We start from the raw sequence: 16,002 nt of genomic DNA on the forward strand, positions 1-16,002 counted from the left end.
AGTCTCTGCACTTCGAAGGACGGTTCGTCCCTTTGGCCACCCTGTCATCGACCTTTACTCGCGATTCTTTTAGCCTCTCATATTCCTTCTCAAGTTCCACCAGCTCCGAATTAAAATCAGAATTTTGCTGCATCGGAACTTGGCCTGGATATTTATCGTCCAGGGTTCTGTGATGCTGGAATTTCCCACGCCCAGTCTGCTTCAGTTCCTCAATAATATCGTCGTCAAGGGTCTCTCGATCATTCGATACCCCGTCACGGGCATCTGCCCTTAATCTCGCCCCGGGCGCGGCCCGGAGATTTTCTTGCTGCACGGTTTTCCCTTCAGCGAGATCAGCCCCAAGGGAGGATTCCGCGGGATCATTCACCTTCGAATAATCATCTTGAAACCGAATACCGTTTGTCTTATCCCCATCGAAAGACCGGATCACATAAGGTCGACCTTCCCGGAAATCGTGATCTTCCTCTGCGTTGTATCCGAGCTTTTGGTGCCTGTCGACGTCATCGTCTATTCCGTTCTGAAACTGCGACGACTTCAGGCTTCTTTCACGCTTAGAAAGCGACTGTCCATTTCGCCAGCCATCCCTTAAATTCTCATCGGGCACTTTTACCATGCCTACAGAGAGTTCGGTCTGCCTTTCGGTCGGGTTTGGGATCATTCTTTGATAGGTACCCAAGGCGAGATGACTCGCTTTTGGAACGGGCTGACGAGCGGCGTTTACCTCAGGATCGCAAGAGCAGCAGAAGCCCTAATAAAAATCGAGGAATAAGTTAAGTGATAGATGATCAGCGATGCGCCGTAGCAAACGTTCATGTGATAAATCATAAGATGTTATGACCAAAATCAACATGTACTTTATTACATGATTTACCTTGTAAAATCGAGAATAATATACGATATAAAAAAATTACGCAATAAATTACAAAAGCACGAATCGTCAAATAAATTAGATCTAAAGTCATACAAAGTTGCCAACACGATTTTTGATCGAGTATATCTAATGGATATTTTTCTTGAATTTACAAGATAAATCATGTAATAGATTAAATAACATTACATGATTTAAGATATGGTCATTTTTATTAGGGTGCAAATCATTTTGAATGGTACTAAATACGTACTTGACTATACGGCATGGGTTTTCCATCAAACATCATCTGGCCACAGGTGGGATTAACAAGGGAATCATCGCATCCCGTGTAATTTGACCATTTATTGTTTATAACCTCCTCTCTCGCCTCCCCGTTGACAATCTGCAAGCACATCAGATAAGCCGTTAGTAACGCAGATATCTTAAGGTAGCTTTCCCGTGTCGTCAGACGGTAGGAGCGAGATGATCGATAGCTGGTGAAACCCGTTTATGTTCCAAACCGTGCGTCGGCAGGGCAGAACCCTTGGTTGAATCCGGGATAAAAGCTCACACTTTGAAACTTGAGACCATAAAGCTGCAGCACTTGTTCCTGGCGAACCTTGAAGACGAATGGATTGAGCAGTCGGGCCTTCCGCATGGTCACAGGATCCAGGACGTGGTCAACGACGACGAACTCCTCCTGGGTTCTCGTCTGGGTGAAGCAGAGATCGAAGGAAGCTTAAGATTCCGGAAAACTCCAAGGTCATAGTTACCCAATTCAAACCTACCTTCCCAAGGTTGTTGAACTTCATCGTAACGATGAGCTTCCTGCGGCAGTTCCGCACCTCGGAATGATGTGCCGGTTCGTCCCTGTCGAAGCCGTGGAACTCCAGGATGTCCTGGCTGCGACCAGCAGTTATATTGTAGGCGCTTCCGGTCATGGGAACGTCGTGCCTGAGACGGATCGATTAGTCGTCTCGAAGATCTTAACGGCGAAGTCTAAGGAAGCGGTTATCGGTTCCTCCAAATAAGTACATACTCACATTTCCTCCTGCGACTTCGCGCACCTGACTAGGACAGCTCGTATTTCGATCGAGGGTTCCTGCCCGACCGGCGAACCCTCGTCAGGCGATCGACGCTCGTCCCAGGAACCGCGAGCCCACCTTCTGGGGCAGTTCGGGTTCCTGGAGGGGTGAGACTCGGGCGTGTATTCAAACTCCGAAACGTACGGTGTGAAGAGGGCCATAGCCTTGTGATGAGGGCCGATTAAGACGGAGACCAACTGCGAGGGGTGATCTTGATGTGGTAATAGATAACGAGGAGGTGATTTAGGAAGGGGACACTCACCTGAAAGGTTATCCAAAGGATGGAGACTCGGTGCCGGTCACCCTGTGACATATTAGGTCATCTGACAGGACATCGTGACCAGTCGCACGACTCATTTCAGCCGAGTCGCACACCTCGTAAAGCCTCCGGAACTTGCAGCCGATGATTTGTAAGGGTGTGCAAACTCATGCGTAAGCGAACGGTGAGATCACTGTAACGTATCGGCGGCTGTCAAACCGGTCAAGGATTCCAAAAAAAGAATCCCAGTGAGACGGTTTGATTACTGTACCGTTAAACGATCGATGAGCTTTAATCTGAAACCTCTCGAAAACTACCTCAGACTTACAGATCGGTAAAATATACGTTAATACAGTATTGCATTCACTTGAAACTTATTGTATATGTTAAGGTATAATTGGTGTATTAAGAATTCTCACTGACGCGACGTGACAACGAAAAATCGTCGACGGTACAGAGTCAACTGTTTTATTGATCCTCGTCGACTCCTCGTATCACGCAAATTGAGAAGGGCAAATTTAATTATACTCTCATTGTTCTAAATTATAATTTCTGGATTAGTATCAAAGATTCTTACCACGGCAAATTGCAGTTGTGATTAGTATCGAATTTTCGTCTGATCAAAAATTATCACTGCAATTAGCATTTACGTTTCGCCGAGTGACAATTTTCAAATGTAATTAACAGTCGTTTCGAGCTACCTGCAAATCTTGAATTCAGTCAGAGACTTTATTTTCAGAGCTCATTATATATTATTCAAATATATATATATCAATACTTAAACAATAAAGGTATTTATACATAATAATATGGGGATGTATGCTGACAGTTGAATGTTTATTCGTGTTAGCCTATGTTCGAGTATGTATAACGAATAATATAATCCATACGGTGACTGAGTAACAGCTGCTGCACAATACCGTGTTAATTAATAAATTAGTAAATAAATTAATCGATATTTCTACCTATTTTATTAGTTGCCAAATTTAGTTACCTCCCAGGACTCGACGAGGCAACAATTTTATATAATATCATCCTTAGAACTATTGTATATAATTATAAGGTAAGTACAACGATTAATTAATTAATTTGCGTATGCATAAGAATATCACAGTTTGCGATTCTTGCGTCAACAAAATTTAATAAACGAATAAAATAAGAATGGTAAGAAAAAAAAAGAAAAAAAAAAAAAAAACCAAAGACGTGAAAAATAAAAATATGCGTAGGCCTTTATTCTATGCAATCCTTTTCTTCGGCAGCTATTGTACTACGAATTCTTCCAAACAATATATCTGTATCTTCTACGTGCCAATAACCCTTCTCACCGATCGACGATGAACGAAGTCAAACAAAATTTACGAACCTCATTGTAATACTTATGTGCCAACTTTGGACTTGAGTAAAATTAAAGAGAAAAATTAGTAAAAAAAGAAAATACAGTGATCTACTGAATTCTTCAGCCGTCTAACCGGAGCTGTACAATACTCGCTAATTATGATAAATTACCACAGCGTACATACCTACCTAGATACACCCTTCGGGATCTACAAACCGGCCGTTAAAGCTACGTACAAGGTGAAACTTAACGGAGAACTTATTTTGGGTATAACGTTTTCATATCTATACATTATACAATAGACAACTCGTATCGTATGTAGTTCGTAATTTATTTCGTTTTTATATTCATCATTTACCTATATAGGTATTTAATATAATGTATAACGGATTTATATATGTATAATATTATCGTCGTCGTCGTCATAAACTCTTACATGTAATCTTATGTGTCTGTATCGTTAAACTTTGAAAAACACTAACAAGCATGGCGCTGCAGACGTATATCACATTCGTTAAATTGCTTTCGTGGTTTTATACATAATATATGTGTGTGTATGTGTGTGTGTGTGTGTGTGTGTAGGTATATCGATGAACACGGGGCGCACTAATGCGCACAGCGCAATTCGTCGTTTACGATTTTTCTTCGGAAAAAAATTACATAAAATAAAAAAAGTAAACCAGGATAAATGAAAATTGAAACAAAAATTCGACCGTGTGATTCTACCCTACGGTACAGTATAGAATATCGTATATTTTTACCAAAGCTTTTCTGCACCTACGTCAGCCGAGGCCTCCGCGTTCTAAACTGCATCTAACGTCAATTATACCACCAATTCTCCGAGGCGATGAGAGAAAAGTAAGGGGCGGTATAACAAAAAAATTTCATCACATCTCCTCGACATTTCTAAAACAGATTAAATTTATCGCGATCAGAATAAAATAGAAATAACATTATTGCTATTAAACGTATCGATAATTTTATTCTTACAAGGAAGGTATCTCAGATCGATCTGTATGATTTGATTTCTTCTTTAATATGTTACAGTAGGGTAAAAACTAAGCGACACGTTATTTTTTTTTTATCCGCCACTAAATATTTTAAGGGGATGAAACCTCCCTCCAAAGTAAAGCATATCAACGGGCGATTCGGCATTTTTCTTTGCCTATTTTTTTTATGAAGAGATGAAATTTTTCATTTCTTGTTATGAAAAAACTTTTCCAGTTGGATCGGTTAAAAAATATCATGTTCTTGTGGCTGACACTGCCAAATCATCCCTCATTTAATGGCGGATAAAAAAAATTGTCACTTAGTTTTAGTCTACTAAAACAAATTACAAAAGAAATCAAATCGGAAAGATTGACCTGGGACATACCTTCCTTGTTAGTCACACGTGATTTATTTATAATATTTATTTTATCCTGTCTTTACCAATATTTCTCTTCTTCTCTCGATGCGTGAAAGTATCTCTCTTCAAAAGCTGTAACGTGCGGTTCTCTCTTCTATAAAACTTCTATTTCGTTGGCTTCATCCCCTCTTCTCGTCCCGAACGTATTCGAAATACCCGCAAGCTCCAGCCTTACTGTTGGGCTGAGCTTGCAGCCGACGACTGCACCCGTAGTCATCCAACTCCGGAGATCACCAGGTGCTGCACTTTCGTTGAGGATTCATTTTAGATCCTGCGGGACATCGAAACGCCTCCGCGAACGCCTGAGAGTTCATCACAATGCCGTTCACTCTGAAAATCAATGTATGAAAAGAAGGAAACGACGACAAAAGTGACAGCAGAAGCCCGTCCGATTAGTTATTTGATAATCACCTCTCAGGATGAGGCGTGTGGTCGTCCAATTCAACGGACATTATGTAATCCTCGGCTGTGACGTTTGAGCAGTACGGCTAAAAAAGTCGCGGTTAAAGATTAATCAGAGTCACTGACAAGCAGAGTAGCCGAGGTGTAAATCACGGATTTTCTTCATTCCATAATATATAGACGTGAAAAAACGTTAAGCACATATTTTTTTACGTCTCTATTCAGCCGCTCCAGGGATCAAAACTATCCCTAAACTTTCCACCCAAAACAATAAGGGATGCAACCCCTGGGGGTAAAAACACTGCTCACACTATCGTTCGTTGATGGCGAATAACGTCCAATTAATTTGACTAAAAAATTTGACATCATTAGCTAGAAATCCAAAAAAAATCGGTCTTCGGGGGTAAACTTTAGGGCTGGTTTTCACCTGTTAAACGGCCAAATTGGCACGTGAAAAAAAAAGGTGTTTAATGTTTTTCGAGGTATATCACATCTTAGAATGAAGAAAATCGGTGAGTTACACCTCGGGTGTAACTCACCACCTACTTTCCTTGTCAGGGGCACGGCAAAACTTGAAAAAGCTCACCTGTGCCGCGGCTATGAAGAACAATTGGCTTGGTCTGAGGGCCTGGAGACCGGGAAGAGTTCGATCCTTGCCGTTCGTCAGGGTCTGCCAGGCCTGGTATGATATTTGCAAGGCACCAATGTCGGCCATGTTTTCATTCCGGGTGACGTTCCAGTCGAACTGAAATCGCGGATCGAGTAATCGTCGTCTCAACTACGATTTTCTCCGAATTTTTCAGGGAAAAAAAAATTTCGTAAAGTTTTGTATAAAAAATTGTAAACATGCACAGTTCCTCACAAACCGTATCGATTTTCATGAATATTTGTATTTTTACAGTAACAAATCTACAAGCTACCACAATTTTTAAAGAAAATGACCAATTCTTTGCACGAAAAACTACGCGTATTTACAATTTTGTACGAAATAATAGGAAATGTTTCCATTTCCGTAAAAAAAAAATTCTTGGCAGTAGAAATTTTCACCAGAGTGAGACCGCGGTTTCTTTCTCCACTCACCTGGACGTCGACGCTGTTCCCGAGAAATTGAACTTTCTTCCAAAAACTTCCGGCGTAAAGCTTTGCGACGCATTCTATTCGCGCCTCCAAACGACGCCGCGACTCCGTCGTCAGCCAAAGCCACTCTTCCGGGTGATGACTGCGATGATGAACGTCGAAAGCGTGCAAGACCTCGTGACCAATCACGACGCCCAGCGTCGCGTGGGACATGTAACTCGGACCCACGTCCCATGGCCAGGCAGTCAACATCGCCGTTGGTATTACTGCAATTTGTATTTATATTATCAGTATAAAATTTATCAGGGTAAAATTCATCAGGATATACATAGGGAACAATAGTCCAATTGGACGTAATTCGCAGCTTGGCGACAAAGTTGACACAACCCAAAAATTGGCATTTTTCAATCCAAATTATTATTGACCTTTTTTGGTTGTACCTGTTCGATCCTTGGTTTTAAAAGTACCGAAAAATAAATTTCTACTATCTAACCCTATAGCAATTGATTTTAGTCATCGAGAAATTGACTATTTGTGCCGTCAGTTTATAATTTTGAAAAATAAAAGTGTCACTAACTGGTCCGCTTACCTTACCTATTATTCTCTGCTCTGTGACGGCTAATTTTTCTACTACAAAAATGTCACATTTCAAACTTATAGATTTAATCATGGATGCTTACCAATCGCGTTCACAGTCGAATCGTAGTAGGCATTGACGACGAATGGATGAGGCCATCTTCGGGGTACATGATAAAAAAAGTGAACGAATGGTGAATTTATTGTTGAATTGCGAGTAAGCCATTTTCTCTACTCACTTAGAGGTGATGTTGCCGCGAAGCGCGTCTCCCTTGACGGCTCTGATCTGCCTGAACCTTGTCACAACGTTTGAAAAGAAGTCGTGAGGGTCGACGACTACCTGAAATCGATAAAATTCGCCCCACAAGTCAGAAGTTTTTTACTACCAATCACATGTCGCGTAACCGGAACAGGCTCGTTTATGGGCATCGAGTTGATGACGAATTAGATCAGTCGTCTGACATGAGGATAACATTACACTGGATGTATCAAAATAATCATCTATTTTTTTTCGAAATTCGAGTCCAAAATATTGTTCGAAGTGACGAAAAAAGAATACTGTGCAAGTCTTATTCAGAGGCGCATCATCGCGATTTTTTATTCCCCATTTAAATAGCATGGGAAAAATTTTTGTCAAACTTTGGAATTTTATATCTCGGCAACGCATTAGTGTATTGGTTAGACCAGAACGTACTTTTGTAAGAAATTGAACACCATACAAAAAAGGTTTCTTATCATTTTGTGATAAGTCCACCTTAAATAACTTTTGACCATAAATAATTTTTGAAAGAGTAGACTTATCTTAAAATAAGAACATAACTTTTTTCTAGAGCGTTCAATTCCCTACAAAAATACTTTCCGGTCTTATCGGTACATTAATGTGTCAACGACTTATAAAATTTCAAAGTTAAAAAAGAAAAATCTGCCATACAGTTTAAATGGGAAATAGAAAATCGCGGATGATGCATCTCTGAATATTAATATTAAGAGCTCAAACTTGGACAGCAGTCTTTTTCCGTCGTTTGGAACAATATTTTTTACTTTTATTTGGAAAAAGAAAATTTCGATTGTCGATTTTTTTGATAGAGTCTAAAGTACGCGTACGATCAGGGATATTGGACGAGGGAAGTTTGATTTCCACCCCTCTTATTACCTCCGTCATTTCCATAGCGATTCTCGTGTTGTTCTGAAATCCTGGCCACACGTGAAACTTTCCCTCCAAAGCACGCAGCTTCAGAAGAGCCTGTGTTCGCGTCTCCTCGTCCAGCCAGGACATCACCAACATCCGTTCAGCGAGGGTGCTTTTTATGCGATCGAATAACCGCGTCACCTGAAAGCGGATAAAGGACATGAGGAATCCGAAATCGCCCGGACAAAGGGGAAAAATAAGCAACCCTCGAGGAGTTCGTGCGTCTGTTTCGTCGAAAAGAAAGAAAAACACAAACAGATTGCAGCGTATCCTCGTTTTTCGATAAGACCATTGTCCAAACACTAAAAGCGTCGTTCGAATTCCCACGAACCGTGATAAAAACGCGCTTTCACTCTAAATCAGTTGAACGCGTCCACAGCTTTCGAGCTTAGCACAGCGTGTGCCAGAATTTGAATACTTGGCGCGATGTCTCTACCGCGGTGCCTCTGCAGCGGCGGAAACTGCCCAAGTAATTAATGCATTGCTGACGTTACCGAGAGCTTGCATAGCCAGCGGAACAGCAGCGTTGAAACGCCGTGCACGCCGGTCGTTACACCGAAACCGTGAAATAGTATAAAAATGAAATTTGCCAAGAGGGTAAAAATTTGTTTGCGTCTCTTTATAGGAGGCAAAGAAACGATGACGCGACAAACTAAATAAATAAATCAATGTTAAAGACAAAAAAAAAAAAAAAATAGCACAAAATTTACCCGATGATCCGGAGTCTTGAATTATCGGGAAAGGATACGCTCACACACGTGTCTCTGACCCGAAAAGCACAGGGGACAAGGTGGAAAAAAGATATCCATCTCGTAGGCTTTGAACCGTCAAATCTACACACCCTCTCTATATTTCAAGAAAAAGAGAAAAAAGAAAAAGAAAAATGAAAAGGTAGAGGGAGAAAAACTGAAGAATCTTGTGAAATAAATTTTCCCCCCATGACAATAAATCATCCGGATAAAATTCCTTAACCTGTCTCGGAAAATATGTCGAGGTGAAGACCGATTCCGAGCAGCTTACTCACCTTGTCGGCTACCGAGTTTAGATGCTGTTGGCTGTACTGCTGCACGTAAAGCGCCCCGACTGCCGAGCTGAACACCGCGGTTGACAACTTGCTGCACGAAGCGTTCCAGTTCTTGCTAGCGCTGACGTTAACCACGTCGTGAAGCGTGTCCCGGGCGTAGAGAAGCAGCAGGCCGTTGTGGATGATCCTGGGAAAAAGGAAACGCCGTAATTCCGTCATTGCGTTTTTTTTTTTTTTTTCTAATATAAACGATGAGAAGAATTGTCGAAGATTTTTTAAAACAATTGCAAATTCGCTGTTCGGCGCGGGCTTGAAGCTCCGGAATGTTTCAAGTTTGGAATTTTACCCTCGCCCCCGCGATTCGTTGTCCTGTCATCGTCGCGTCATTCGAAAATCGATGATAATCTTGAATTCCGTCATCGGAATTCCTCCCCCACCGTATAAATCCCTCTCCCAAAGTTGTAGACCTTTATTTCAAGTTCCTTGGACAGTAGAGATCCGGGGTTTAACCAACGCGACCGATTTCATAATTAATCTCTCTCCTGCTGGGCTTGGTGCAAATCTGGGGGAAAGGGAGGGAGGCTTACCTCAGCCACGAAATCAACTCCGCATGCAACAGCGGGCGTTATATTAATTAATATATCATTTAGGCTTTTCTCAGCCTGCGCAGAACGGCTGATAATTATCGTTATTTCATCGATCTTTAGACGTCATCCACCCTACAGGGGTGAAAGTGTAAGGGTGGGAAAAAGAGAAATATAGACAACGAAACCTTCGCTCCTGACATCGGACAAACAAAGGAAAAGCTCTAACGACGAGAGTGGACGTCGCGTCGGTTGAGAGAAGCGCGGTAAGCTCGGGAGGAATTAACGACGATGAAAAAGTTCGCCGAATTCGGAAGCTGGGGTAAAAATTTCGTCAACGCCTCAAGAAGCGACCAAAATTCTTTGGCAACGGTTTCTCAAGCAGGGTCCGGGTATCGTCTTGAAAATTTCAAGAGTGCCCAGATGCCGAAGACCCAGGCAAAAGCTCAACTTCCACGGGTCTCGCTCCACGGCTTGTTCGCAACGCTTGACGCGCCGAAAATTCTCCCGCTCATAGAGAATACGAGACGATCACAGGTTTCCTCCACTTTGCGAAGGGTGGGTATGTCAAAAGCCACCGCGAAACCCTAACCAGAACATGCGGGGCAAGATTTTCAGGGTGAATGACGAGGGGGAAGTACGAGAGCTTTTGTTGATATTGGTATAACAGCGGCGATAAGAAGCTCGGGGGTAGAAAAAAAAAAGCCCCGGAAAGAAAGTACCCAGGACTAGATATTTTGCTTCGGTTAATGGAGTCTCTTCTCTTCTGTACCTACTTGGGGACTGGGACTCAGGGATTGAAAAAAAAAAAGAAAAGGAATTTACGGAAACATACCGAGCGAAAATAAATAACGACGTTACGGATCAGGAAAAAGTGTCAAAAAGAAAATAAGATCTACATCTCGAAGATTGAATCCATCAGCGGATAAAATTCGCGTATTACAAACACGGTGCTGGTTAAAATAATAAATTAGAACACCGTTCTTGCGGTGAAAAGTGGGGGGGGGGGGGGGGATAAAATTTGACGATGGTTTTTTTCACGTAAACAAAGACGAGATGAAACATGGAGCCAATTACGGTGAAACATTAGCCGGATGCTGAAGCGTAGATAGACGAAGACGATGATCGTATCCCGTTTCCGCAAATTGTGTGGAAGATGAATTTTTCCCCGGATGTTGTGTAATAATCGGGTATCATTTTACCGAAGGAATCGTCCGATGATGAATATAAATAAAACGAGCAGCTGTCGACACGTTTCGCAAGCTGGGGAGAAATTATAATTACTACGTGGAAATTTGTAAGCGACGAAAATTAAACTCACCTGCGGGAGAAACGGTTCAGCAATTTCCCCAGACTCCGGAAGTAGTGAGGCGCTGTGACGTAGACGTAAATCACCTGATCCTCGGGCCCGAGAAGTTCTTGATCGTGATTGCGATCAGCGCCTAGTACTTCACCGAACAGCGTCCCCCACCTTATCTAACCAAAGGAACATCGACTGAGTTTTGTGGCAGGCAGTGGGCATAAGAATGCCCAAAAAATAAACGATTTCGATTGAATCGACTATTTTTGAAACTCCGTCAACCGACCAAATCGATTATTTTTTTCTCGCAATCGGTTATTGTTTTTTACTCCCATGAACGATGCAGTGAAATATCGATTTACGTGATTAAAGTATCAATTAACATCATTGTCTTACTCACTAAGTACCTATTTGATATAATCAGTCAAAGGCGAATGAACATTTTTACCTAAAATTTAAAAATAATTTGAATGAAACTACAAATTGTCAAAAAAACTTTCCCGCTATTACGACTACGCGCTAAAATTTACGAAATATTGGTTTCAGATGCACCATTTAAAAAAAAAATCGGAAATAATTGATTAATCGACCAATTTTTAACTAATGAACAATTGAAATAGGATTCGATATCCTCTTTCATTTTCATTCACACACGCTACCTTGTAATTTATCCATTATTAATTGAAAATTCAGCACAGGGACGAATAATGGGGGAACAAATTTTAAGATTCTGTGAAACGGTCTTGAGGGGGCGACAAAAAGTTGATGTACCGAAATCGCGTCGAGGGGTTGCAACCCCGCGGAATGGTTCGAGTGGTGGAAAACCGCGAGGAGTGGGAAAAAAAGAGCGAAATAAGAAGGGAAAGTTTGAAGAACTTTTACGTGTGCACCCCGCTGACGAAAGTAACCGTCTATTTTTCTTATATATCATTTGAGATGTAGGGGGTAACCTGCAGGGTGAGATTACGGATATAGCCACGCCCACCGACCGACCGTCAACCAAAGTTGGGGATGTTTTTTCAACTCGGTTCATTCGTCGAAGTAAGAAACGAGGATGGGAAAGGGAGGAAGTGCCATTGTTTGTTTTGCTCTTATCCGCGCTTTCCTTTATATCGTTCAGTTTCGTCCCGTTATTGCAACATCCGCAGCTATCCGTCTTCAGTCGGAACAAACCGTGGAATATGAGAAAATGAAAAGAGGAATAAAAGAAAAAAAGTGAAATAAAACACGAGTGGCTCGTTTTTTTCGCGTTCACGTTGGGGAAAAATTGTTAGATTTTCTGAAATCCTGCGGTAAGACTCGTTTTGTCCTCGCGTAAAAGCGAGATATTTTTGGCAAATCGAAACGAGTTACTTTTCGCGGATCTTCGAACGACTTACATAACCGAAATTCTCCTGCAATGAGGTGAGATTGTGCGCCAAGAATCCCCGCTGATCCATCCAGTTGTAGAGGTCCTTGTGTCGCGGATAAATCTGTGAAAGGAAGTAACACCGAGTTGTTATATGTTTTTTTTAAAAAGGAGCCATTCGAGGGTCGAAGAGACGAGAGAAGAGGAAGAAAAGGGAATGAATTGAGGAAGCTTACTCCGTCGGTAAGAGAGGTCCCGCCTACCTTGTTGAGCATGGAACAAAACAGGAGAATTTGGTTCGTTTCGTTCTCCCTTTCCTTGGCGCCCATATTTTTTGGCAAAAATCCCTGAAGTATCTTCTCCATCTGAAGTAGCCTCTGCTCCTCGACTCTGAGCTGCAAAGATCGTTGCTATCAGTGTGAGAGAAGAAACGCAGCAAATCATTAACGTTATCCTCGCAATATTTCCGCGTAATTATAGCAATCGGATTAAATTGCATTCGGTTTTTATTATTCCCCGGGAATATGCGACAGCTGAAATCCCCCTTCAGGCAGCCAGGCGAACGGCTCAATTTGCGGTGACTCAATTTGCATGTTAAACAATTGACTTATTTGCTCGACGCGACCGTTGGAGCTGATCGAAAATTCAAAATATTCGTTCAATGTGATAGCCATCGCGGTAAAAAGGGAGGGACGGAGGAAGAGAAGGACGATGAAACCTCATCCCGAACCAAATATTTTCACCGCCCTGCAACCGCCGGAATACCGCTAATTAATTATCAAGGGCTTCGACAATATTCGCGAAAATACAAACATCAAAGTTATTTTTGGACGCCTTAGTCGCGACGGTGAATCGATAACTTTTATTCTCTTTTTACTTATTTATTTTTTTCCTACCCCTATTCATTTCGAGCCGGCGTTTATTTTTAGCCTGAGATCTTGGAACGATCATAGACCGTATAGAATCAAAATGGAATGAAATAGCTCGACTCACTCATAAAAACTTCACGTTTTTCCTCTGTTGACGTTTTTTTTTTTTTATACCCACACCGCATGATATATTATATGATATATATACACACTCTATATATTTTTTACAGAATTTACTTACAAGTCGATCCACGCTTGTCAAAATCGAGCACAGTCATCATTTTTCATTTATAAAAATCGCTCTTTCAGTCGATTTTCGAAACGTTCGAGGACGTGTAATACATATGTATTATGCCTATATGGTATATGTATAATATAGACGTCTACTTTCTGATAATCAATTTATACTACCCTGGTAGTAATTTCTGCGTAAGGTTCTGCAAGCTAATTTCGAGGCTTGATTGACCCTGTACGAAGACGTTAATTACCTTACCGACGTAGCGATTCGTGTACAAGTCTATATATACGTATGTCTGCGTATTAAGTGTATTATTATTAGGGTGTTGCTTAACCCGGTTCACTTTGAAACGAAAATGCCTTCATTTTAGTAAAGAAACACTTTTAGGACGATTTTGAGATGTGTTACAATTAGACGTGTTTCAGAAATTGAGTTTTTTTTTCCCCTTCAAAATTAGCGTTTTTCTCGCAATTTGAGAATAATTTCACAAAAATGAATCGCTGCGATCGATTTGTCGGAAAATTTTACCCGCATTTCACGTACTTGACAATTATTTAATACGTAGTGTATCTCGAGAAAATCGTAAAAAACAAAAATCAACATCGTGCACCATAGTGTACAAAAAAAGGAACTGGTTGGAAAGATCATTTTTTAATTTCGACCGGCTCACCCTCCAAATTGGTTCCGAATAATTCAGAAATAATTTCCCAATTTCTTCAGATTTTTATCCCCGCTCTAACTCGTGTCCTTAAGAGAGAACGGATATCGATAGAATTTGGTGTTTAAGGGATTTCTGGGCTCGTTGGTTACGAGTCTGAACTCGAAATTCGAAAATTCCAAATGGTGAATCCAATATGGCAAACCAAAATTCAAAAAGTCATTCTATTTCGATAGAACTCGGTGCCCGGGGTTATTCGAAGCCGTTAATTACGAATCTGAACTTCAAATTACGAAATTCAAAATGGTGGATCCAATATGGGAACATCAAGCGAACATCCGAGTACCCGAGTACTCGGTCGGTAAGGCAGATTGCGCCGGAAACCCCCCTCATATATCCACCGTCGTAAAATTCGCCCCGTTACTCGACGCCATATGTTTCGTATAATTAATTCCAAGTCACCGAATGTCTCAGACTTCCGGTTTCTACTTAGCTCTGGTAGTCGGTTACTCGATCGGTAAGGCAGATTTAGCCATAATCCCCCCTCATATATCTACTTACGACAAACACTCGTGCACACAGTTTAGCCGAAGTGAATATAGCAAATTGAAATATGAAAGGTGCTAAGACCGATGTAGGTACTCGCGAATAAATCTGTTACAGAATCGCTGGAATAAAGATCGTTGAAAACTGCACACAGCAGGATTTTTCCTCGGCGAATGTATGGTAACTAAAGCAATATGTCTGCAATGGGTCGCTGGGTTCAATGCATGTACCTACTTACTCTTGAAATTTCAACGAGATTGGCGTATATAAAGGATAGACGGAATACGAGCTGTAAGAGAGAAGAAGAGAGAAGTGAAGAAAGGAAAGTTGCGCGGGAAAAGGCGATTTATACGCCCACAGACTGTTCCTGGCTTTTATTCCTCGGGCTTACACCCGAATTTACAAACTCAGTCTGTACCTTTTATACGTATAACCTGTAATATCTTCCGGCATGAAATATGTGAAACGCAATTTATACCGGTGCAAAAATACGAAAACGGCGTCTCGTCTTTATATCTGCGGAAGAGGCGCGGCGATCAGGAGGATTTTTTATACCACAAGAAACTTGATCTCCGCTTGATTGATGTCCGTTTATATAAATTCCGATAGAATACGTACGATTTTCGTGTATGTATGCATTATATTACGTTACACATACACGTCTATGTGTATACATACGTACGTACGGAATCCGTGACGGTAGTCGTTTCGGAATTTCCTTTTCGTATATACACGGATATAAACACCTCGTGAGCTTTAATGGAAACATATCGAGTCGTTCAAATATCTAGGACACCGTCCTATTACTCGATCGGAAAATATGCTGTATTTCACGGGCAGGCATTATACCTCAGAGTTCGAAACTAACTCGGCTTCCAAGCACCTTCGATCGATTTTCGAAATGACTAGAAATTAAAAGACGCGCCGTGATAAAGTTTCAGTCGACAAGAAATAACAGAAAAAAAAAACTACAGCTTCCCTGATAATTTCCACTCGATTAATTGTGTCGTTTCGCAAACGTTTAATTTTACTCTGCTTCGTCCGTTATTAAAAAAGTATCCAACATGAATCGCTCGTGTTGTTTGTTTTGTTTTTTTTTTTTTTTTTTCTTGGTTTTGTGCAAGGCAAAAATCTTGACCGCTAATTTTTTTACCGGGTTGTACAAGGATGAAATTTTTTTATTCTTTAATCGGTACGCACGTCGTCACTTGGTAGAAAATAATCACCTCCGCGCGGGTTCAAAGAGCAAGCAA

General features: G+C 41.2%; 1 protein-coding gene across 7 annotated transcripts in view; it reads right to left on the reverse strand.

Annotated features, from left to right (window-relative positions):
* Positions 1 to 3,012: 3,012 nt before the first annotated feature.
* Positions 3,013 to 16,002, reverse strand: part of LOC107221966 (neprilysin-3) — a 50,665-nt gene continuing 37,675 nt past the window's right edge. For 4 of the 7 annotated variants that reach the window (XM_046738426.1, XM_046738425.1, XM_046738429.1 and 1 more), the window contains 12 exons: positions 12,702 to 12,848; positions 12,470 to 12,562; positions 11,112 to 11,266; positions 9,207 to 9,393; positions 8,147 to 8,323; positions 7,233 to 7,333; positions 7,098 to 7,153; positions 6,421 to 6,683; positions 5,927 to 6,118; positions 5,350 to 5,426; positions 4,962 to 5,268; positions 3,013 to 4,436 (listed from right to left, as the gene is read on the reverse strand). In XM_046738426.1, coding sequence (XP_046594382.1) covers positions 5,169 to 5,268; positions 5,350 to 5,426; positions 5,927 to 6,118; positions 6,421 to 6,683; positions 7,098 to 7,153; positions 7,233 to 7,333; positions 8,147 to 8,323; positions 9,207 to 9,393; positions 11,112 to 11,266; positions 12,470 to 12,562; positions 12,702 to 12,848 — 1,548 coding nt within the window. In that variant the 3' untranslated portion in view covers positions 3,013 to 4,436; positions 4,962 to 5,168. The remainder of the gene's footprint in view (positions 4,437 to 4,961; positions 5,269 to 5,349; positions 5,427 to 5,926; positions 6,119 to 6,420; positions 6,684 to 7,097; positions 7,154 to 7,232; positions 7,334 to 8,146; positions 8,324 to 9,206; positions 9,394 to 11,111; positions 11,267 to 12,469; positions 12,563 to 12,701; positions 12,849 to 16,002) is intronic. The other 3 variants (XM_015661152.2, XM_046738427.1, XM_046738428.1) reach the window with 3 other exon arrangements.

The sequence above is a fragment of the Neodiprion lecontei genome, chromosome 4 (genome assembly GCF_021901455.1).
Source record: "Neodiprion lecontei isolate iyNeoLeco1 chromosome 4, iyNeoLeco1.1, whole genome shotgun sequence".
NCBI classification, from domain to species: Eukaryota; Metazoa; Arthropoda; class Insecta; order Hymenoptera; family Diprionidae; genus Neodiprion; species Neodiprion lecontei.